General features: G+C 39.2%; 1 protein-coding gene across 2 annotated transcripts in view; it reads left to right on the top strand.

Annotated features, from left to right (window-relative positions):
* LOC132815659 (ubiquitin-conjugating enzyme E2 E1) overlaps window positions 1–25,863 on the top strand; it is a 128,729-nt gene extending 102,866 nt beyond the window's left edge. For both annotated transcript variants that reach the window (XM_060824653.1, XM_060824652.1), the window contains 3 exons: window positions 10,161–10,293; window positions 23,389–23,536; window positions 24,591–25,863. In XM_060824653.1, coding sequence (XP_060680636.1) covers window positions 10,161–10,293; window positions 23,389–23,536; window positions 24,591–24,688 — 379 coding nt within the window. In that variant the 3' untranslated portion in view covers window positions 24,689–25,863. The remainder of the gene's footprint in view (window positions 1–10,160; window positions 10,294–23,388; window positions 23,537–24,590) is intronic.
* The last annotated feature ends 115 nt before the right edge of the window (window positions 25,864–25,978 follow it).

Genomic DNA, 25,978 nt, shown 5'->3' with positions numbered 1-25,978 from the left:
TACACACATAGGGGGAAAGATAAGAAAAGATGAAGGGATGTAAACCAAAATAATGGGAAAGGCAGACCAGCGTCCACAATCTCTTACAGTTTATTTAAGAGAGTCCAAGAATTCCTTAGCCTTCTCCGGTGATCCGAAGTTATATATGGATCCTTCGTGGCTAAGGCGTAGCGTTGCTGGATATCGTAAGGAGTACTGAATATTTAAGTCCCTTAAACGCTTCTTCGCCTCATCGAATGCCTTCCTCTTTCGGACCAAAGCTGGGGAGAAGTCCTGGAACAGCATGATCCTGGATCCTTTGTGAGTCATAGCTTGGGGATCTTTTCCCAGATTTCTTGAGGCTTCCAGGAGCATCTGCCTCTCCCTATAGCTCTGCAGCTGGAACAGGACCGGGCGTGGGCGCTGGGTTGAGCCGGGCCCACGTACTGTGACCCGGTAGGCCCATTCTACCCTTACCTGGCCTGATCCATTATGCAGATTTAAAAGTTGTGGCAGCCAATGCTCTAAGAATGCTGTCAGCTGACCTCCCTCTTCCTGCTCGGGCAGGCCCAACAACCGAATATTTTTTCTACGGCATCGATTTTCGAGGTCATCAATGTGGTTTTCTAGGTTCTGGACTCGATTCTCGAGAAAACGGATGTGGTCGGCTGCCGATTTTATCGCAGTCTCTGAGGCTGCGGCCTTCGACTCCACCTCTCTGACTCGGCACTCCAATTCCTGAATGTCTCTGCCCTGCTTCTGCAACTCGGCTGATAGTGCTTCTCTGCTCTGCCAAGACTCATCGATAAAAGCATCAATCTTCGCCTCCCACCTGGCAAACATCTCCTCAAAGCTCATCTTCATTGTTAAGTCTCCTGAAGTAGCTGAAGACACCTTTGTTGCAGCTGAAGAGGGAGAGGGTGGGGGAGGGGTCCCTGCTTTCTTAGAGCCGCCTGTTCCCTTCCCTTTACTCATTTTCCAGCTAGTATTAGACTATTTAAATGTACTAATAGGTAACTATTTAAGGTTAACAACTATTATAAATGGTTTAGTGAGTGTGGTGGGGGTGGATAGCCCACTTTGCCCAAGTTTTGGGTAGAGCACTGTGGACTCAGTCTTGCTGGGTCGCCGCCATCTTGGATCCCCCGTACTTTCTTATTATTAATCAATCCCGTAGTCCTCCTTTGCTGACTTCCCAACTGTTCCCAATCCTCAGGTTTGTCATTTGTTTTTTGCCAATTTGAATACTTTGTATTTTTGCATCTTATGATATCACTAACTTCCCTCGTAAGCTATGATTGGTCACTGCTATCTTGAATTTCTGTGCCAGCTGTGAACAAACAACTTTTATAGTTCACCTATTTGTCCTTTGAATGTTTGCTGTTGTCTATACATTGTCATACCTTTCAGTAAGATTTCCATAATAGCTAATTGTCACCTCATACCATTGTGGTTTCCCTTATTAAGATTTAGGACCCTGTTCTCAGAATCAAATATCTCAGTCTCCGGCTTGATGACGATTTCTATCATATGTTCGTTTTGTCCTCAAGGGGTTTCTCACAACTACATTACCAATTATTCCTTTCTTATTGTATAATACCCAGTCTGAGATGGCCTGTCCTCTCCTTGGTTCTGCAACATTTTAATCCAGAAAACCATTCTTTATACTACCCTAGAAATTCTTTCTCTGCAGTATTGTAATTAATTTGATTCACCAATCTATATGCAGATTATAGTCACCCAAATTACACATGTTCCTTTACTGCGTGCATCTCTGATTTCCTGTTTACTGCCATTCCTACAGTTTGGTGATCTTTAACCATACCTAGTAATGTTTTTTTGCCCCTTGTTATTTCTCAATTCCACTCTCTCAGATTCTACATTGTCTAAACGAATATATTTCCTCAATATTGTTTTCTTTCCACCTTTTCATTTTTGTCTGTCGTTCTTAAATACTGAATACCAATGGATATTCCGTTCCCATTCCTGGTCACTGTGCAACCATGTCTCTGTAATCCCAACTGTGTCATAGCTGGCTACATAAATTTGCGTGTTTAATTATCCACTTTGTTTTGAATGCTCTGTACATTAAGAACATCTCTTTCATATTCCTTGTATCATTCCTTTTTTTTGGCTGTGACCTTGTTTGGTTCTGGCCTATAATTCCTCTATTTTGTCTTATTCTCCTTCTGTCTTTTGTAATTTAGTTGATTCCCTTTCTCTGACTCATCTAAGGTGTAGGTTTGCTCGTTGAGCTGTCGGTTTGATATCCAGACGTTTCATTACCTGGCTAGGTAACATCATCAGTGGTGAACTCCAAGTGAAGCAAAGCTGTTGTCTCCTGCTTTCTATTTATATGTTTGTCCTGGATAGAGTTCCTGGGGTTTGTGGTGATGTCGTTTCCTGTTCATTATCTGAGGGGTTGATAGATGGTATCTAGATCTATGTGTTTGTTTATGGCGTTGTGGTTGGAGTGCCAGGCCTCAAGGCATTCTCTGGCATGTCTTTGCTTAGCCTGTCCCAGTCAAAATGGTGGATTTTTTTCATCTGTGTGTAGGGCTACGAGGGAGAGAGAGGGTTGTGTCTTTTTGTGGCTAGCTGGCGTTCGTGTAAGACACGACCCTCTCTCCCTCGTAGCCCTACACACGGATGAAAAAAAACCACCATTTCGACTGGGACAACACACCTATCCTGGGACAAGCTAAGCAAAGACATGCCAGAGAATTCCTAGAGGCCTGGCACTCCAACCACAGCGCCATAAACAAACACATAGATCTGGATACCATCTATCAACCCCTCAGATAATGAACAGCGAGCAAACCTACACCCTAAACCTCAACCTGAGCTACAAACCTTGCAAAGATTCCAATCTCTTGGTCAATTTAGTTTAAACCCACCCCAACCACTCTAGCAAATATTCCCCAGGTGTAACTCATCCAGTTTGTACTGGTCCCACCTTCCCAGAATAGGCCCCAATGACCCGCGAATCTGAAACCCTTCCCCTTGCGCCATCTCCTTAGCTACATGTTCATCTGATACAACCTACTATTTATATTCTGAATATCATACAGCATTCATAGTAATCCTCAGATAACTACAATCTTTGATGTCCCACATTTCAGCTTGCTTCCCAACTCACTGCATTCTGCTTTTAGGACCTCACCTTTCTTTTTAATACCAATGTTGTTGTTACCTGTTGAAGTTGCCCCTGGCTGAAGAGAATTGTTATTTGAGGCAAGTTTTCACAGAATCCTGACCTTCATGCTCATGGCAACTAGATAAGCTAATCAAGTGCCTCATCGAAATTTTAGTGGGAAAGAGCAAACTTGTTATTTACTGAAGTGTAGAAGGGGAAGTCTGATCCCAGCATCATCACAGGTTTCAGTAATTGCCATTACATATTATACTTGGCAATGTACTGAAATTGTAAGTGCAACTGACGATCTAGCATCCTTTAGACGAATGGCTGTAAATAGTGTAGAGAAGCCCCTCCCGTCAGCATGGGGTAATTGAAAGATGAATGGAACAAACACCGAATGACTTGCAGTTAAGGGTATAAGCAGAAAACTTCATGTGTGGACACCGGAAAACAGATAGCGTTGTTAGGGGGCAATTGCAAAACATAATTTAGTTGGGAAAATAAACAATTGCAGTTTTACAAGGAAACAAACAGCACCCACTGTGTGTAAAACGGCTGCAAATGTTTGGTCAGTGGTGTCACAGAGATGGTGGGGGGGGTGGGGGCGGCGGGGTGGAGTGGAGCAGAACAGACAGTGATGTTGGGAGTTCAACAGTGAGCAGTGTGGAAACAAACTGTCTCTCTTCTGCTCTTCTAACTTCAACCTGTAAGCATGTATTCCATTTGGTTTTAATGGGGATTGCTTACTGGGACTGATGTGTATATTTGGAACAGCATAATTAAGTCTAGTTTGGATAGACTGAGTTCTATAGGGATTCTTTATTCTGTTCTTTGTGTTTCATTATGTAATTTGGTGAATACATTTCTGCCTGTTTTAAAACCTAGTAGTCGACCTAGTTACCTAACTCTGGATAATTTTCACTGTACACTTACAGAAACAAATTGCTAAGTTATGGTCTGGGCTACCTGCTTCAGAATGTTTTAAGTGGTCTGGCCTAGTCCATAACAACATCCACAACTAAATCAGAATTTTCTTATACACACTTGACAAATTCCTGTCCATGCAAGCCTCTAACATTATGGTCATCCCAGTCTATGTTTGGAATGTTAAAATCCCCTCCCAGAACCACTCTTATTATTCTTACAGATAACTGAGATCTCCTTACAAATTTGTTTCTCAATTTCCAGCTGACTATTGAGGATTCTACAGCAGAATCCTAATAAGGTGATCATCCTTTTTTTATTTCTTAGTTCTACCTAAAAAAAAACTTACATGGACATATTCCCAGCAATATCCTCTCTACATACAGCCGTAATGCTATCCCTAATCAAAAACACCACTCCCTGCCCCTTTCTATCCTTCTTATAATATCTGTATCCTGTAACATTAAGCTGCCAGTCCGGTCCATCCCTGAGCTACATATGTAATTGCTGTCATATCTCAGTTTCATGTTCCGAATCATGCCTTGAGTTCATCTTCCTTATCTGTTAGGCCTCATGCATTGAAATAAATGCAGTTTATTTTTATCAGTCCTACCTCATTCTCTGCTTTGTTTCTGCCTGCCCTGACTGTTTTGATCTGCTCCCTTTCCCAAATGTACTGTCTCCAAATGATCTCTTTCCTCACTATCTCTCTGGGTCACACCCCCCATCTTACTATTTTAAATCATCCTGAGCACTTTTTAAAATTCCTGCCTAACTTCCTATATTCTCTCCTCAGAATCTCATCCTTTTCTCTTCCTATGTCTTTAGCTCCAGCAAAACTCCCCATCAGTATATTAGTTCCCTTCCAATTCGGGTGCAATCTATCTTTCTTACACAGGTCACTTCTACTCCAGAAGAGATTCTAAAGATCCGAAAATGCAAATAGATCTCCCTTGCACCAGCTCTTCAACCATATATTCATCTGCTGTATCCTCCTATTCCTACCATCACTAGCTCGTGGCACTGGGAGTATTGTTACCCTCAAGGAAAACTTTTTAAAATTCCTGCTTAACTTCCTATATTCTCTCCTCAGAATCTCATCCTTTTGTCTTCCTATGTCATTAGTTCCAATTTGTACAATGACCCCCTCTGGACCCTCTCCCCTTTGAGAACATTCTGCACCCTCTCTGAGATATCCTTGATCCTGGCTCCAACGAGGCAACATAGCATTGTGATGTCTTGCTGTTAGCCACTAAAGAGTTCCTTATCACAATCAATCGTTTGGTACCTGACATATCCCTCATTACATTATAGCCAGTCTTGGAACCAGGGACCTGGTTGTCAGTGCTACCTTCCCCTGAGAGTCCATCACCCCTACATTTTCAAAAGCAGCATACTTGTTTGAGATGGGGATAGCCACAGGTGACTCCTGCACAACCTGCCTACCCCTCCTACCTTTCCTGGAGGAAATCCATCTACTTGACTGTATCTTTGGTATATCTCCCTTCCTGCAACTACAAACCATCACACCCCCTAACTCCTGTAAATTCTTCATTGCCTCTAACTGCCACTTCAAGCAATCAATGTAGTCCAATATGGTTTGCAAACACACTTCCTGCAAACATAATCATCAGTAACATGGAGACTCTCTAATCTCCCATATCTTACAAGAAGAGCACATCACTCCACTAAAAGCCATCTTTGCACGTTAACAATCTACAGACCCAGAAAGTAGCACAATCTTACTGCTCTAAAAAAACACTGCTCCAGGCAAACTTGGTACCTATGTTTTATATTTTTGAAGTTTAATCAAGAGACAGATCTCAATAAGCCATATAATCCAAAAAGAACCCACTCTACTCACTAGTGTGGATTTACAGAAAAAAAAATAAGGTTATACTTCAAAAAATCACTTAGCAGCTCCCACGTTGTGAGCTCTCCCACACAGATTTCTCCAAGGTCAGCTGTGAATTTCGCTGTTTATTTCATTTTATCTTAGACAAACTCTGATGTCCAGAGATACTTGAAATAAACGGCAGAACAGTCAGCTGTGCAGATTCACTGCTGGATCAGCCAGGAGTGCAGATTTGTTTCTCTATTTGATTAAATTCCCATGTGGTCACTGCCTTTGACTATCTTCATCCTTTTAAAAATGCTGTTGTTTCAGTTTTTTTCATAAAAATTGCGTTTACAAGACAGATTTGATGAGAGCATCACAGAATTGTTGCATATCTAAAAACGAAGATATATCAGCGTTGCAGGCAGTCCAGAGGAGGTTCACTGGGTTGATTCCAGCTATGGAGGGACTGTTATGAAGAGTGGTTCAAAAGATTGGGTCAGTACTATTTGGAATTTAGATAACTGAGCGGTAACCTATTGAAACGGCCAAGATTCTTAGGGGTCTTGACAAGATACATGTGGATAAGTTGTTTCCCTTTGTGGGACAAACTAGGGCCAGAGAACGGAATCTCAAAATAAGGAGCCGCACATTTAAGACAGAGATGAGGAGGAATTTCTTATGTTATGGGAATGAATATGTGGAATTCTTTACTATAGAGAGCTGATGAGGCTAAGCTGTTATGTAAATTCACGGCTGAGAAAGGTATTTTTTTATCAGTAATGGAAGTCAAGCGTTATGAGGAAAAGCAGCAAAGTGAATTGAGGATTATCAGATAAACCATGATCTCATTGAATGGCAGAGGTGATTTGATGGGCTGAATGGCCCAGTTATGCCCCTAAACCATTGTTGGTTTTGCACGTTTATTTGGAATCACTAACTTCCGAAGGGCTGCTTCTGCATTAGGTGTTTGTGGAGCAACCACCTGATGAAGAAGCAATGCTTCCAAAGCTAGTGATTCCAAATAAATCTGTTGGACTATAACCTGGTGTTGTGATTTTTAACTTTGTCCATTCCAGGCCAACACCAGCACCTCTAAATCATGACTATTGGTTTTGTAAATGTCTGAACTATATAATTCTCAGTTCTTATTTAAGCTTTAAAATTTGAAATCAGCAAGTGTGATAACATAATTGTTCAATTTGGTTCAGTCCTATCCATTGAATACTGTTAGTGGTTTGATGTGTGTTCTTTTGCAATTACTTTGTACAAATGTAAATTATATTAAAATTACTTTCAAATTGCAATAAAGGTGAAAAAATATGTCAAAAAGAATTTATCAAATTAATAAACAAACTCATTTTTAGTAATGGAAAAATGGAACATTAACTCCAAATCTGAAGAAGAATTGGGCTGTGATTTTGCATCTGTGATTTCTCCTGTATGTTAATTTCCTGACGTAACACATTGGAAAATGCATGTACTGAGTGATGCAGTAATTGCCGAATTAGATTTTATCCCTTCCATTTGATCACTGCAGGTGATTGACTGACTAAATTTTATTTTGAGGCAATAGGGCAATGCACAGGACCATGTTAGTGAATTTCCTGGAGGCTAATTTGAATTCGTATTGATAGAACATTTAGAGGTGGGTATGATCCAGTGAGGAAAAAAAACTGGATTTTTTTTGTCAGTGAATTTTTAATTGAACTTGTCATGTGCTAATTTCTTGTCCAAGTTATTAATCTGAATTGCAATCTAATAAAAACTTATTTTAATTTTTCAATTTGAGTTTACTGCCTACAATGTCATGAATTTCACCCCAAATAGCAGAGAGAGAAAATCATCCAAGCTTTGGATCTGAATTTTTCCTTCAGTATCGGTGTCATTTTTTTTCATTCCCCTACCCCTCTCATTTTGGCTGCGTTATTCTCCATCCTTCAACCCTGTTTGGCAAAAAAATTAAAATTAGATAACCTGTGTCCAGCAACATAAGAGACTGAGCAGCGTAGTAATAAAATGATAATACATTTTCTTCAGGCGGTAATAAGAAAGGAGTAGAGTCCCTTGGAATGCTCCAGAAAATTCACATAGCAGAGTGAACCTACTGCGAAATGTAATCAGAACTTAAGTGTTATAATGATTTTTAAAATCATTTTTAGATCTTCAGATAGATTTTTCTTCAGTAAAATGTTTAAGCTTGCCTGTTTCTTGCATCTGCTATTCTAGTTGCAACTATCAAAAATACAGTTTAAATAAATAGTTCAATTTCTCAGGAACCTATGAAGCCGGAAATTAAAATTTCAACGATGTAGGATAAAATTGAAATTATTTTTGTACGTCTTTGTGTACTTTGGGCAAATAAAAAAATGGAAAATGCCAAAACAAACTCTTTAGAGTTCTGGCAAAGGAAATAAAAGTGCATGCTGAGATTTAAAAAAAGGAATTGATTATTTTCAGACCAAGCATTCAGGTACTGAGGCCAAAGTCTACCATGATGACTTTGTCTAGTCTCCAAGGGAAAACATGAAGGCAATTGACTGAGGAAAGGCTGTGGATACTGGAAATTTGAATCATGAACCAGCCAGTAGGCAAGTGTAAACAAGAAACATGTTTTTCAGCATGAAGTTAGCTTACCTCCTGTTTATTGTCAACTTTCTTTTTTTTTATGGAAATACTTGATATTTAATGTTGATTTCTTAAATTATTGGCTAAATACCCCTCTAAACTGCAGTGGTCAGATTAATCTATACTTTCTAGAAGTTTGAGTCTTAGTCTTTCTGTAAAAATTTGCAATCACTTAAGTAATTGAATGTTGTGAGAGAGGAATGGGGGAAAGACTTTAAGATCCTCCAGGAAGGATTAATTAAAATCGACTGAATAGCCTTCATCATCCATAATGATCTTTTGAAGATTGAAGGGGTGTGATGGGTCGTGTTCAGGGAATGATGGCGAGGATCGTTCATTTGACTTGAGTTGTGAAGAAATGGGGGTGCTCAAACCTTGTTCACTGGTGAAAAGATCAAGAAAGAATGTTGGTCTATATAAGCTAATCATTCAATTTTCAGCTCTTACACTACAGTGCTAAATTATTATGATTCTAATAACAAAACTCCTTAGATGTCAAGAGTTGCTTTATTATTGCTGTTACCTATACAACAAAGTATGGGATAAAAATTGTAATGCTTTCTGATTGGCTCACTTTTGTTTCTGACATTCCCTTTAAGCAACTTTTTTATATGCTTCTGTCTTCAATATTTGAAATGATTTATGTGCTAGTTTTTCTTCTGTGTTTTCATCATCTTTTTCACCATTTTGAAGTTGGATTTAACAGTTTAAACAATGATTTTTGTTTTTAACATGTTATCTTAGATCTAAGTGTTCTGATGATGCATGCCCTCATGTTTTGCGATGATATGTTTCACTATAGATTTTTAAATTTATACGATTAAAACTGGAAGACATCAAAAAAATTATGATAAATTGATCATTTCCTCCAGACTAGTAGCCACATTTCATTAGCAGCTTATGAAGAAAAGTGTGGCTAAGACCATTATAAAAGACTAATGGGACAAGTGTAAACTTAACTGATCAACTTTTTTGTGAGCAGCATTGCCATTTTGTTAGTAAACATGAAATGTAATTTGTAGGGTTGGTCAATTACTGAAACATTCTGATATTTTACTGGATTGCCATCCCAGGGAATACAGATTTTTCATGTTCAGAAAGAGCCACTCACTTTCTACTTGTTCCTTTTTTAAATAAATTGAATAGAAATCTTCTCTCTCTTCTCGATCCCCTCTTTGTCTCCTCTCCACCCCACTTCTTCCCTCCTCCATCCTCCTTACCCCATCCTATTCTCTCCCCCTCTAACTTCCTTTAAAAAGCTACAATGCTGAACAGAAATTTGTTTCTCCCAAGTATTTTTCAGATACTTTTTTTAAAAAAACATTTAATTAAGCCTTTTTCAAAAACATTTAATTAAGGCTGGAAGTCTTTAAATATATCTACAACATATGGACTGCAGCAGTTCAAGAAGGTGGCTTCCCACCAATTTCTCAAGGGTAATTCAGGATGAGCAGTTATGCTGCCCTAGCCACAGATACCCACATCCTGTGTAGAAATAGTATGAAAATTACATAAGCTTTGTGACTCCTTTTTATACAAAATGAAAATAACAATTTTTTTTGTTCATTTTATGAATATGTCTGAAGTTTAACTTAAGTATTGATAATCTATTTTAAAATTATTTTACAATTTCTTTTTACAAACATTTTTCAGTGCTGGACCAAAAGGCGATAATGTTTACGAGTGGAGGTCAACAATTCTGGGGCCTCCAGGGTCAGTTTATGAAGGTGGTGTGTTCTTTCTGGACATTGTATTTTCAGCAGAATATCCTTTTAAACCACCCAAGGTAAGGGGCCTTTTTTAACAGAATGCTTCATGTATTTGCATTCTATTTATAATTTTAGAGTACTGTTAATTTATTAAGAGCTTGTGCTATAATAATTGAAAATTGGTCTCTGCTCATTTCTAGTATGAATCACTTGTCATTATGTTGATTATTTTTTATTAGTTTTTTTCATAGTATGGAATTCCCCAGAAAGCAGAGAGTTAAAGGTTTTAATTTTTTTTTAAGATTTATTTGACTGGTTTCTAACTCTTCCCTGTCCTTCTTTGACTGTTTCCATTTCTCAAGTATGCTGGCCATCAATATATGTTAAAAGGCAACCAACTCCCTCAGTTACTTTAACAGCCCTTCCTCACACCTGCTTCCTGGAAGGATTTCATTCCATTATTGATGTTGCTTGTCTTTCCAGTGGTTGACAGGGCACTTAGCAATGCCTGGTCCATTTCTGGCACTTCTGCTTTCATCCCCTCCCTTGTGTCCCAGAAAAACAATGTGGTTTTGCCTGTCCTTACCTCCAGCAGGATGCCCCCAAAAAACGTCATCTCCTGCATTCCCTTGTTAGCATTCCATAGAGACTGAAAATGTGTTGCTGGTTAAAGTGCAGCAGGTCAGGCAGCATCCAAGGAACAGGGAATTCGACGTTTCGGGCAAAAGCCCTTCAGGAATGATGAAGGGCTTTTGCCCGAAACGTCGAATTTCCTGTTCCTTGGATGCTGCCTGACCTGCTGCGCTTTAACCAGCAACACATTTTCAGCTCTGATCTCCAGCATCTGCAGACCTCACTTTTTAATTCCATAGAGACTGTTCTGTCTGTGACACCCTGGTCCACTCCTCAGCCACTTCTAACACTAGCTCGCCTTCTCATGGAAAAGCAGAAAGTGTAACACTTCCCCATTTACTATCTCACTCAGGCCTCACAGCGCCTGAAGACCCGGGTTCAATTCCCAACTCAGGCGACTGACTGTGTGGAGTTTGCACATTCTCCCCGTGTCTGCGTGGGTTTCCTCCGGGTGCTCCGGTTTCCTCCCACAGTCCAAAGATGTGCGGGTCAGGTGAATTGGCCATGCTAAATTGCCCGTAGTGTTAGGTAAGGGGTAAATATAAGGGTATGGGTATGGGTGGGTTGCGCTTCGGCGGGTCGGTGTGGACTTGTTGGGCCGAAGGGCCTGTTTCCACACTGTAAGTAATCTAATCTAATCTCCCTTCTTCCTTTGCAAAGCCCCAAATGCACTAAGCGGGTGAAATGGAACTTTTCTTTTACAGACAGCCTCTGGGTTATGAACAGGTTCCAATATGGAGTCTATTCCCAATTTGATTTGTATGCAAATTGAAACACGTTATAGAAAAACATAGAACACCTGTTCTTAAATACAGGGAACGCTCTTATGTTGAGTCTTTTAAAATTACACCCCTGTATGAATCGCATTTATAAATACGAGCATACCAAGGTCAGACTTCGTAAATCGGGGATTCTGTATTGTTTCAATCTAGTCTTCTGATTCACTTTTCATATGGTACCTTCTACATTGGTAGATGAGAGACCAAACACAGACTAGAAGACTCCTTTGCAAAAAGCTTCCGCTCTGTCGCTAAAAATGGTCCTGGCCTTCCATGTTCTTGCTATTTCAGTACACCTATTTGCTGTCATACAAATATTTCTGTCTTAGGCCTGCTACAGTGCTCCAAATCCCAAAACAAGCTGGAAGAACAGCACTTAGTTTTCTGCTTCGGCACCTTACAGCCTTCGTAACTCAATATTGAGTTTGACTATTTCAGAGCCTTGACATGTCCTTGACTTTGATTACGTCCTGGTGTCTTTCTTACGTTAGTTTACATTCAGCAAGGTCAACTCTCTCTTTTTCTTTGGACGAATTGCACCTGCTATTAGCACTCCTTTTACCTTTTTGTCTGGGCACTCTCATCATCATTTCCACTCATTCCTTGTCTACTTTTGTCAACAACATCAAAACCATTATTTTCCACTGTCTTCGGTTCCAGAAAAATTAATATCCAACTTGAATGCTAACTTTGTTTTTCTGCTAGACCTGCTGAGTTTCTCCATACATTATTTTTATGTTAGGTTGTCTTCCTTGTTAATCAAGAATATAAGATTATGGGGTTAAACAGGAAAATAGAATTAAATTCATGGTCAGATCAGCTGTGGTTTTATCAAATAGCGGAGCTGACGTGAAGAGCCGATTAGTCTACTCCTAATTCATTAATGATGAGATTTTACATTGTGCATACCACTGTTGACACTTGATGACACAAGTTAACTTTGAAGGCACCAAAAATCTTGATGCTTACATCAGTTTCTCTTATCCAAGGAGAATGGTTTTCTACTCCAAAGAGTCTAGTTGAGGGGTAATGAAATGTTTGTGAAGAAGTTCAACTTTGGTGCACTATTAGTGTCGTTAACATTCTTAGGTTTCTTAGTACTTTGCTGTATTTTGTAGCACTAGAAATGGATGTAGTGTTCACCTTTGAAATTTAAGCACTGTATCTGACTTGACTTCATACCCATTCATGTGGGTAGCAAGTACAGTGTACAAGGTCATTGCCATATGCTGTATTCAAAAGTACTTCTCCCATATGTCCTGCCTGGAACCTTAAAACTATGTGCCATAGTAATATACTGTTAGCTAATTGAAACAGCATTTCTTTGTTTACCTTTATCTAACCTTGTATATTTCTGTACACCTCTATCAAACATCCCATCTTCTGACTGCAAAATACAATGATCACTTTCAACTTAATGTAGCTAAACTTCCTCATGCCTGGAACTATTCTAGTAAATCTTGATGAGCCTCACTAAAGTGTGATGCTGAGAATTAGATGCAGTACTCTAATTATGGCTTAACCACTGTTTGATAAAGATTCCACATAGTCATCCTACTTTTGTACTCAGTGCTTCCATTTAGCAACCTAGAATGCATCATGCTTTTCTAAATACTCTCTTGTTGTGTCCTGCTTCAAAATCTATGAATATGAGCCCTCCATTCTTTTCGAAGCACCATAGACTCAGTGGCAAAGTTCTCTGTCACTTCTGCTGGGCTGTATCATCTCCCATGTGCCTCTGTTGTTAGCTTACCTTTGTCTGGTTGCAAGTTAGTGACATCATCCTCACAGTCTGACACACTTTCAAGTTGAGAATAATGGGCAAACTTTCAGATTTTACTCTCAATTCCAATATCTAACCATCATGAGTTTGGCACAGGCGTTTAAACACTTATAAATTTGCCCAGTTAACATTTCAGTTTCAGAGTTAGCAACACCATTTCAGTTACTGTAATGCATTGACCAAACGATAATTAGAACTACCTGAAGAAAAATAACTTGTAGAATAAATTTTCCACTATTTAGTTTTTGTTTTCTTGTTTGTTGCTTCCCTCCCGTTATGAGGATTTAGTTACACAGAGGTATGATTTAGTTACTATTTGGCATTTGCCTCTGACGTGACTAACTGGTCATTTACCTTGTGACAATCATTAGTAGTGTATGTCCAGTTGCTATTTGATTCTGGGAGGTCATCACAACCAAGCTTAATAAAATTTTACACCACTCTTTTCAACATGCTAGTTTATAATCACAAATGAAAAATGGCTGGTTTATTTTTATTTGCTTGTACGTGTCCCCTTCATCCTCACCCAAAAACAGGCATAAAATTCATTTTCTTCATCATGACACCGTATATCCTAACTAAGACCAGTTGAAACAGAGTTAGTTTTAACTTGCACAAACAACATTCTCAATCACTATGATAGTGCTATACCAGATGATGTCTTTAGATCATATGTCAGAGGAACAGATGTAAGCCATTCGCCACATTGAGCCTGAATGTCACCATTCAATAAGATCTAGGCAGAACTGATGATCCTCAACTAGTTTTCCTGCCCCTTAATGGTTGATTTGGAAATATATCTTTCATAATCTTGCTGAGTATATAACCTCAACAGATCTCTGCAGTAAAGAATTCTTCAGATGTCTCTGAGAGAAATTATTCCTACTCTCTTAAAAGGGCAATCTTTTACCCTAAGATTATGTCCTCTGGTTTGAGATTCCTCCAGAAGGACAACCATTTTTTCCACATCTGTCAAGCTCTCAAAATATCCATTATGTTTCAGTATGGTCTTCTCATCCTTCTAAATTTCAACAAGTACAGGACCAACCTACTCAACTTATCCTCTTAAGAAAGGATAACTGAGTCTAATGTAATGAACCTTCTCAGGACTGCCTTCAATGACTGAATATCCTTCGTTAGAGAAGGGAACCAGAACTGTTCACAGTTTTGAATCTGCTGTATGTACTGCCTTATGTAGTTTCATCAATACTTGCTTGTTTTTATACTCCATTCCCTTTGAAATGAAGGCAAGCGTTCCATTTGCCTTCCCTGTTACCCATTGAACTCTTGTGCTAGTTTTTTAGTGATTCATGCATGGGCAGTCCTAAATCTCTCTGTGCTGCAGCTTTCTGCAGACTTTCACCATTCAAATAATCTTCAGCTCCTCTTCTCTTAAAGCCAAAGTGAATAAGCTCATTTTTGCACATTATATTCGAAGTTTTTGCTCACTCATATAATCTATATTCCTCTGCAGACTTTGTCATCCACACTGCTTGCCATCCCACCTAATTTTGTGTCATCCACAACCTTGGGAATAGTACATCTACTTCTGTCATTCAAGCTATTAATATATGTTGTGAATAATTGTGGCCCCGGAATTGATCTCTGTGGCACTCCAATAGTTACAGGTTGCCATCCTGCAAATGCTCCCCTTTTCCCAAATCTGTCTTCAAATGGTTTGCCAATCCTCTGTACAGGCTCATATACCACCTCAACATTATAGGCTCTTATTTGGCAGCTTTCTGTGTGCTACCTTATCATAAACCACTTGAAAATCCAAATATATTACATCTACTGGTTCCTTTTTATCCTGCTTGTTACGTCTTCCAAGAATTCTAAAAAAATTGTCAGGCATGCTTTTCTCTTCATGAAACAATGTTGACTCTGCTTATTTATATTCTCTATTTCCAAATGCCCTTGTTTGTATCATTAATAATAGAATCCTATTTTTGTATCCCACCCTTTTGAAATGGTGTGTTACATTTGTAGTTTACCAATCCTCTGGGACTCTTCTAAAATTAAAGGATTCTTGGAAGATTAGTATCAGTGCATACACTATCTCTGTAGCTAATTTCTTTAAATTCATACAACATAACCCATCAGGTCCAGAGACTTATCTTCCTTTGGCCCCGTTAATGGTTTTTCAATCATTATTATTTCCTCAGCACATTAAGTATTTAGTATTCTGGAAGAATGTCCATACCCTGTATCATAAAGATTGAAATAAATCATTGATTCAACTCTTCCATTTCCTCGCTCATAATTATTATTTCCACAGCCTTATTCTCTAAGAGGCCAATGTTCATAGTGGCCCCTCTCTTCCTTTTTATATATTTAAATAAGCTCTTACTACTTCTGCTTTTTATTACTTTCTAGTTTGACCTTCTAGTTTATTTTTCCCTTTTCTCAGTCTTTTCATTTTTGTTGGTTTTGGTTTTTAGTTTTCCCAATCCATTTATTGGCCACTCATCTTCGGCATGTTGTATGTTTCATCTTTCAATTTGATACTGTCCTTAATTTGCTTAGCTAACCATGGTCAGTTTATCCCATTCCAAGAAATCTCCTTTTTCATTGGGAAATGTCTTTGCTGTGAGTCATGGTGATTTTCTTAAATCTTTAATTGTTCCTCAGTTGTCTTTTCTGCTAAATTCCTTTCCCAGTTCATTCCATATTGATCTTGCTAGGCCATTCTGTGCACTTATGGTAAATTTTCACTTTGCTTCAGAACAGCCTTTGATACAAACAGTTGCTGTTGAAAAGAGGTCCAAGATTATTTAACCGTCCATAGTCTTCCAGATAACACAGATGTTCTGCGCTGTATTTAATGAGACTGTTTGGATAGTGAGAGGGTATAATTTAATTGAAAAATGTCTCCGCCTCCACTTTACTACTTGGTAATAGGCTGCCAGTTTTAATCAGTTTAAATGTTGACATATGAAAGTATATTGATTACCTACAGTATTATATTTTGATTATTTTTGCCCCATTTGACTGACATACGTATATGCTGAATTGCTGCCTTGAAGGATTGCACTGAAGCTTGTATAAGGGTAGTATCAATTTGTGTTTGGCATATTGCTTTGCACTTCAGAAGAAATACTAATAAAGACTAAAATGGCGTTTGGATGTAAATTGAATTTGTTTGCAAAATTAAATCTTGTATTTGATTACATCTCTGAAAGTCGAAAAACTCTAGGGAAAATTAAGTACTGTTTAATAGAGAGTTTCTGACAGTTTCCAAATCGAACCACTGGTTCATCTGATGTTGCAACTTTGCTGAGCAGCTGAAGTTGCTCACCATGATTGGATTCTGCAGATGTACAGACATTATTGATGTGCAGGTCTGAGCTACAGTTCAGTCATTTTATTGTGATAGATTTTGTGAGAACTTTGTACAGGTAAGAATATGTTGTTGGCCAATAAAATTATATTTGCCATCAAAATTAAACACTTTGCAAATTCTGTCAAGCGTTTGAAGTACATCTCTTGAACATCCCACCTAATTTTTCATGCAATATTACACCTAATGTATGGTTAAATTCTGATGAATTTAGGGTATTAAATTATTTGAAACTGTCTGTGAAAATAATAAAAACAGAACATTGTTATTGTTGTATCGATGCCATGCTTAAAAATTTTGGTGCATTCCCACTCCACTTTCCATTGCAAATTTCAAATAGTGTCATAGAATGTACAGCATGGAAACAGACCCTTCAGTCCAACCTATCTGTGCCGACCAGATAACCCAATCAAGTCCCACCTGCCAGCACCCGGCCCATATCCCTCCAAACCCTTCCTATTCATATACCCATCCAAATGCCTCTTAAATATTGCAATTGTACCAGCTACCACCACTTCCCCTGGCAGCTCATTCTATACATGGTCCACCCTCTGTGTGAATAAGTTGCCCCTTAGGTCTCTTTTATACCTTTCTCCCTCTCTCCCTAAACCTATACCCTCTAGTTCTGGACTCCCTGACCCCAGTGAAAAGACTTTGTCTATTTACCCTATCCATGCCCCTCATAATTTTGTAAACCTCTATAAGGTCACTCCTCAGCCTCCGACACTCGAGGGAAAACAGCCCTGGCCCGTTCAACCTCTCCCTATAGCTCCAATCCTGGCAACATTCTTGTAAATCTTTTCTGAACCCTTTCAAGTTTCACAACATCTTTCCAATAGGAAGGAGACCAGAATTGCTCGCAATATTCCAACAGTGGCCTAACCAATGTCCTGTACAGTCGCAACATGACCTCCCAACTCCTGTACTCTTTACTCTGACCAATAAAGGAAAGCATACCAAACGCCTTCGTCACTATCCTATCTAACTGCGACTCCACTTTCAAGAAGCTATGAACCTGCACTCCAAGGTCTCTTTGTTCAGCAACACTCCCTAGGACCTTCCTATTAAGTGTATAAGTCTGACTAAGATTTGCTTTTCCAAAATGCAGCACCTCACATTTATCTGAATTAAACTCCATCTGCCTCTTCGCTGTCCACTACACCTCCAATTTTGGTGTCATCTGCAAACTTACTAACTGTACCTCTTATGCTCGCATCTAAATCATCTATGTAAATGACAAAAAGTAGAGGATCCAGCACCAATCCTTGTGGCACTCCACTGGTCACACGCCCCCAGTCTGAAAAACAACCCTTCACCACCACCCTCTGTCTTCTACCTTTGAGCTAATTCTGTATCCAAATGGCCAGTTCTCCCTGTATTCCATGAGATCTAAACTTGCTAATCAGTCTCCCATGAACCTGGTTTAGTTGTGACATTTACAATGGCTCAAAATTTACTAATGCTGTCAAACCCTTTTTTATTTTTATAATGTTATTCTGATGATTTAAGCATGCAATTAAGAGTATGGATGCAGCAGGACTTTTTAAAAGTACAATATGATTAGAATAATTGATATATTCTAGCACTGAATGTAATTTGCAGTTTGGACAAGGCACTAAATTTGAACACTGTTCTTGAGAAAACAGTATATGATTCTGTCAGCCTCGGTTGTTGAGAGCTTTGTTATAATGCTGCCTAGGTCTCATTGTTTCCCAAGTGCTGTTGTAACAAGAGTATAATGCATAAAAACATAGAACATTGGAATGCAGTACAGGCCCTTCGGCTCTTGATGTTTCTTCTGCACTGTGGAACCAATCTGAAGCCCATCTAGCTTACACTATTCCATTCTTGTCCATATGCCTATCCAATGATCAGTTAAATGCCCTTAAAGTTGGCGAGTCTACGACTGTTGCAGGAAGTGTGTTCCATGTCCAAACTACTCTCTAAGTAAAGAATCTCCCTCTGACATCTGTCCTATATCTATCACCCCTTATTTTAAAGCTATGCCCCCTCGTGCTAGCCATCGCCATCTGAGGAAAATAGCTATCACTGTCCATCCTATCTAACCCACTGATTATCTTACATGTCTGAATTAAGTCGCCTCTCAGTCTTTTTCTCTCTCATGGAAGCAGCCTCAAGTCCATCAGCCTTTCCTCATAAGACCTTCCCTCCATACCAGGCAACATCCTAATAATTCTCTTCTGAACCGCTTCCACAGCCTTCCTATAATGCAGTGACCAGAACTGTACACAGTACTCCAAATGTGGCCACACTAGAGTTTTGTACAGCTGTAGCATGATCTCATGGTTCCAAAGCTCAGTCCCTCGATCAATAAAAGCTAACACACCGTATGCCTTTTTAACAACCCTATCAACGTTGATGGCAATTTTCAAGGATCAGTGTACCTGGACACAGATATCGCTTTGCTCATTTACACTACCAAGAATCTTGCCATTAGCCCAGTACTCTGTATTCCTGTTACTCCTTCCAAAATGAATCACCTCTCACTTTTCCGCATTAAACTCCATTTCCCATCTCTCAGCCCTGCTCTGCAGCTCTGTCGCTCTGTAACCTACAACATCCTTCGTCACTATCCACAGCTGTACTGACCTTAGTATCATCCACAAATTTACTAGCCCATTCTTCCATGCCCTCATCCAGGGCATTTGCAAAATGGCAAACAACAGTGGACCCAAAACAGATCCTTGCAGTGCACCACAAGTAACTGAACTCCATGATGAATATTTCCCATCAACCACCACCCTCTGCTGTCCTACAGCTAGCCAATTTCTGATCCAAACCGCTAAATCACCCTCAATCCCATGCAATAAGCTACCATGGGGAACCTTTTCAAACACCTTACTAAAATCCATATACACCACATCAACCACTTTACTCTCATTCACCTTTTTGGTCACCTTCTCAAAAAACACGATAAGGTTTGTGAGGTACAACCTACCCTTCACAAGACTATGTTGACTATCACAAATCAATATTCCTTTCTGTGTGATTATAATTCCTATCTCTTATAACCCTTTCCAACACTTTACTCACTACCGAAATCAGGCTTACTGGTCTATAATGTCCAGGGTTGTCTCTCCTCCCCTTCTTGAACAAGGGAACAAAATTGTCAATCTTCTGGCATTATTCCTGTAGACAATGATATCATGACAACATAAAGATCAAAGCCAAAGATTTGGGAATCTCCTCCTTGGCTTCCCAGAGAATCCTAGGATAAATCCCATCCGGCCCAGGGGAGTTATCTATTTTTCACACTTTCCAGAATTGCTCGCACGTTTTCCTTATGCACCTCAATCCCGTCCAGTCTAGTCACCTGTAATTTCAGTATTGTCCTAGAAAACATTGTCTTTTTCTAGTGTGATAATTGACTAAAAGTGTCCTTTTGGCACTTCCCTTATCTCCTCTGACTCCACGCACAACTTCTCACTACTATGCTTGATTGGCCCTAATTTTACTCTAATCATTCTTTTATTCCTGATAGAGCTTTCGAAAGCCTTAGGGTTTTCCTGGATCCTATCTGCCAATGACTTCTCACATCATCTCCTGGCTCCTCTTACCTCTCTCTCTTTTTAGGTCTTTCCTGGCTAGCTTGTAACTTTCAAGCACTCTGAGTCATCACATCTCATCCTAACATAAGCTTTCTTCTTCCTCTTGACAAGCGATTCAACTTCCTTAGTAAACCACGGCTGCCACGCTCGACAACATCCTTCCTGCCTGACTGATACATCCTTATCAAGGACCCATAGTAGCTGCTCCATGAAAAGGTTCCACATTTCAATTGTGCCCATCCCCTGTAGTTTCCTTCCCCATCCGATGCATCCTAAATCTTGCCTAATCACATTATAATTGTCTTTCTCCCAGCTAAAACTCTTGCCCTGTAGTACATACCTATCCCTTTCCATCGCTAAACATAACCGAATTGTGGTCACTATCATCAAAGTGCTCATCTACCTCCAAATGATTTGGATGCGAGCATAAGAGGTACAGTTAGTAAGTTTGCAGATGAGACCAAAATTGGAGGTGTAGTGGACAACGAAGAGGGTTACCTCCGATTTCAACAGGATCTGGACCAGATGGACCAATGGGCTGAGAAGTGGCAGATGGAGTTTAATTAAGATAAATGCAAGGTGCTGCATTTTGGGAAAGCAAATCTTAGCAGGACTTATACACTTAATGGTAAGGTCCTAAGGAGTGTTGCTGAACAAAGAGACCTTGGAGTGCAGCTTCATAGCTCCTTGAAAGTGGAGTCACAGGTAGATAGGATAATGAAGGCGGCGTTTGGTATGCTTTCCTTTATTGGTCAGAGTATTGAGTACAGGAGTTGGGAGGTCATGTTGCGGCTGTACAGGACATTGGTTTGGCCACTGTTGGAATATTGCATGCAGTTCTGGTCTCCTTCCTATCTGAAAGATGTTGCGAAACTTGAAATGGTTCAGAAAAGATTTACAAGGATGTTGCCAGAGTTGGAGGATCTGAGCTATAGGGAGGGGCTGAACAGGCTGGGGCTGTTTTCCCTGGAGCGTCGGAGGCTGAGGGGTGACCTTATAGAGGTTTACAAAATTATGAGGGGCATGGATAGGATAAACAGACAATGTCCTTTCCCTGGGATCAGGGAGTCCAAAACTAGAGGGCATAGGTTTAGGGTGTGAGGGGGAAAGATATAAAAAAAGACCTAAGGGGCAACTTTTTCACACAGAGGGTGATACGTATATGGAATGAGCTGCCAGAGGATGTTGTGGAGACTGGTACAATTGCAACATTTCAGAGGCATTTGGATGGATATATGAATAGGAAGGGTTTGGAAGGATATGGGCCGGGTCTAGCAGGTGAGACTAGGTTGGTTTGAGATATCTAGTCGGCATGAATGGGTTGGACCGAAGGGTCTGTTTCCATGCTGTTTATCTCTCTGACTCTGACCTGGCCGGGTTCATTACCCAGTACCAAATCCAATGTGGCCTCGTCCCTTGTTGGCCTGTCTACATGCTGTGTCAGGAAATCTTCCTGCACACATTGGACAAAAACTGACCCATCTAAAGTACTTGAATTATAGTATTCCCAGTCAATATTTGGAAAGTTAAACGCCCGCATAATCACTACCCTATTACTCTCACTCCCGTTGAGGATCATCTTTGCTATCCTTTCCTCTACATCTCTGGAAGTATTTGGAGGCCTATAGAAAACTCTCAACAGGGTAACCTCTCCTTTCCTGTTTCTAATCTCAGCCCATACTTCCTCAGTAGACGAGTCTTCAAATGTCCTTTGTGCAAACATAGTACTGTCCTTGACTAACTGCCATTCCACCCTTTTTTTTTACCATTTTCTCTGTTCTTACTGAAACATCTAAATCATGGAACCTGCAATAACCATTCCTGTCCCTGCTCTACCCATGTATCCTAAATGGCTACAACATCAAAATCCCAGGTACCGACCCATGCTGCAAGTTCACCCACCTTATTCTGGATGCTCCTGACATTGAAGTAGACACACTTCAAACCAAATTGCCTGCCAGTGCCCCCTTGCAATCTTGAAATTTTAATTCTGACTTCATTACTCTCATCCTCTTGTGTACTCGACCTACAATTTTCTGTTCCCATTCCCCTGCCGAGTTAGTTTAAATCCATCTGAAAAGCACTAGCAAATTCTCTCCCCACCCCCCACCCCACCCCCCACCCCAGGATATTGGTACCCCTCTGTCTGATTCAGATGAAGACCATCCTGTTTGTAGAGGTCCCAATTACCCTAGAAAGAGCCCAGTTATCCAGGATTCTTTTAATGCAATATTAATGGAATTTGGAGTATAGCTGTGTTTCTGTAAATACCCTGGTATACTTCACCATGTTGAAAGTGACAAAATTAAGCGTTATTTGAGTTGCTGGAAATCAAACCTGAACTTTGATTAATGTATGAGTCATTTAGAAGTTGATTTGCATTGTAGCATATTTGAGTTATACTGTTCACGTTTAATAATAACATAAAGCCAAATATTTATTAACAAAGTAAGGGGAGGCCAAAGCCCAAAACCACTTGAATGCATTATAAGCTGTCAATAAATAACTGAAGTTTTTTAATTGCATTTTTGTAAACATACAAGAATCATGCAATAGAGTGGGCAGGAGAAAACGAGGTGCAAGATTTGAGCCTATTGTGATCATGAAAGGGAAGTCGGATTAACATCTCTAAAATAAAAACAGTAGTGGCATTGCTGATTTTTGGCCCTTAAGATTTTTTTGCTTTAGGTTTATACCATGTCTATTCATAGGCTGTGGAAATAGTTCTACGCATGATTAAATCATAAGTGATTATTAGCTGTGTATGTTCGAATTGCTTTTGATCTGTGACTGTGATTATAACACGTGCCATTGTTACATGTTACGACCACTAACAGGATTTGAGACAAATGAGAAAATTATCAACCGTATGAATTCCTGTTTGTCACACCACAACAGACAACTCAGTTACTTTATAGTAAGGCACATGTACATAATGTTTTATTATACTTGAGTATGTTTCTGGACTATACTCTATTTTAGAATTCTACTATGACAAGTATGCTTTATTGGAACAGGTTTTCTCATTTTACCAAGTACAATTGTTAATTTTAAACTGAAATTGCCAGGTGACTTTCCGAACAAGAATCTATCATTGCAATATCAACAGTCAAGGTGTGATTTGTTTGGATATCCTGAAGGATAACTGGAGCCCAGCACTGACCATCTCCAAGGTTCTTCTGTCAATTTGTTCTCTTCTCACAGATTGCAATCCTGGTAAGATGAATTATAGTCTGTAATTTTCTCCTGAGTGGTTGTGGTTGCTTGATAATGGGTGGGGGAAGACCATTTGATCCATTAAAGTTGCTACTTCCAAATAGTGAATTGGAATTAGATCAGATTCTATTCCACTTGTTTAGTTTCTTGATAGATTTTAATTTCTTAACTTTTAATGAAGAAAGACTTGAGTATTATTCTCTTTATGCCTTCATAATTACAGAACAATAGACTCTCCGAGAACCAAGGAGTCAGTGTACTCCAGTGTTCGTGTTCGTGTTCGTGTTTGGGTGGGTGCATGCTGTTATGCAGATTCATAACTGATGTCCTGCACAGTGAATTATCATTCTTTGCTAAAGGGCAGATAGCAGTAGAAAAGGAGAATTGAAAAGCCAGACATCCTGTGTTTAAAGGCACAACATTGCCAGATGTCTGAAAAACAGACCTCTTTGAGTCTTAATGTGTCAGGTATATACAAGACAAAGACTTCTGAAGAAAATCTGAATGGTCCAAGTTATATTGCAACAAAATATGGATTGGAATTATCTAGCAAGTAAAAATTATTTTATTGCTGTAACATATCTGATATAAGGCTTTATAGCTTGTTTAAAATTCAGCAATTTTTATTAGGAAAATTTTACACAAATATTAAAACTAACTAGAGTCTTCCTGTGAGATTTAGTGCCATTTATTTTCATTTATGCAATCATATTTAGTTGCTATGATTGTACCTGTGCTGGACTAGCTGAACTACTGTAATAGGCTGTATATCCTTTTGCAATGGCAGGAAAAATCACTTCAGATCTCTCCCCTGGGTTACTACTGAAATGGATATGTATTGCTGTGTACGTTTAATGAGGACACAGTTGAACAGCAATCAAATTTAAAACTATTAAATGAAGTGATTATATGATCACTGGCATTGTTCGGCTGTAAGCCACCACTTCAAATCTGTAGTGTGGGATAGATGAGAGTTCGGCACAAAATCAGAATGTTGTAATTCATGTGTTATCCAATATTAAATTGGTAACCAGTACTTTCTGTTTCATTGCAGCGGACCCTTTGGTTGGGAGCATAGCCACACAGTATATGACTAACAGGGCTGAACATGACAGAATAGCAAGACAGTGGACCAAGAAATACGCCACATAAACTGATGGTTGTCAGTCCTACCAACATTTGTCTCCGATGGAAATGAGCTGCTTCTCATTGAATTGAAAAGGGGAATGGGTTGGGGTGAAGGGGAGGGGAGGGGAATGGGACAAGCATTCCTATTACAGGTTTTAAATGCAACAGTCTTTTATTTGCATAAGTCTAGTCAGAACCCTTGATGAGCTTTGTTATTGTAGCTTAAACAATAAACTATTGATATCTGACAGTAGATAGGAAATTCACGTGGAAAAGTTTGATGATTATGACATAATGGGTCAATTAAGACCCAGATTTGTTACTGAAATATTAAGTGATACCTCTTTACTGGTTTAAGTTTTAGTTGTCTGTGTTCACTGTGTATGGTCAAAATTTGAAGATGCTTATAACACCAGTCAAACTTGGAAGGGTTGAAACTGTTGAAAAATGTAGGGGAAGCCATGCTAAAGACTTTTGGCATTTTTTAAAATCCAAGAAGAATGCTGACCAGATACAACAGCATCGTCTTTATTCAGGGAATAAGGAGTGAATTGGCAGAATATTTGTAATTACAGGGAACTGGTTTTATTTCGCAGGGAGAGTGAGGGTGAAACCCAAAATCCTTTTAAGTAACTGTTTTGCCTTATTTGAATTAGGGTCTCAATTCAGTGTGCTTTGTGGGCTATGTACTAGGGCAGATTTTGTTTTTACATTAATATTATACAACTTTAGGTCCTTTCTAAAATTATCAAACATGTAACCTTAAAAAAAGTTGATTGAGGGCCTTGAGCCCCTGACTTATTTCAAATTCTACAATGTCTATTTCAAAAAACAGTTGTCAGTCGTCATTCTTTAGCCAGATGAGAGTATTGTATTAAAATATCTTTGCTGCTTTCTTTTAATGCAGAGTGTTCACAAAAGAAAAGAGTGCATTTTAATTTTGATGTTTTGTGAAAATTTTAGAGAATATTAGAACTTGAGGATGAGCTGTTTAAGTTCTGTCAATTAATGTTAAGACTTCATTGGCCCCCTTCATATTGCAAATTCAAAGAATGTTGATCTCTACCAAAGTTGTACAGTTACTGGTCTGTAACCACTGTAATTCCGACTGTTTATTTGGCAAGTTAAACTAAAATGTCAGTTTGTCAGCAACCACACATTCTGATTAAAAACACTGATCATGAAACTTTATTTAATGAGCAATAGTTGAAAATCTCAGTAGTTCTTACTTAGTATTGTCTAGTTGTTGTGGCAACTTTTGAGGATGTACAGCTTGTGTACAAAGCTGTGTGGGCTTACTGCTATACCAGGAAG

The sequence above is a fragment of the Hemiscyllium ocellatum genome, chromosome 5 (assembly GCF_020745735.1).
Source record: "Hemiscyllium ocellatum isolate sHemOce1 chromosome 5, sHemOce1.pat.X.cur, whole genome shotgun sequence".
NCBI classification, from domain to species: Eukaryota; Metazoa; Chordata; class Chondrichthyes; order Orectolobiformes; family Hemiscylliidae; genus Hemiscyllium; species Hemiscyllium ocellatum.
The sequence above is the reverse complement of the archived record's forward strand: the minus strand, read 5'-3'. Positions and strand labels throughout refer to the sequence as shown.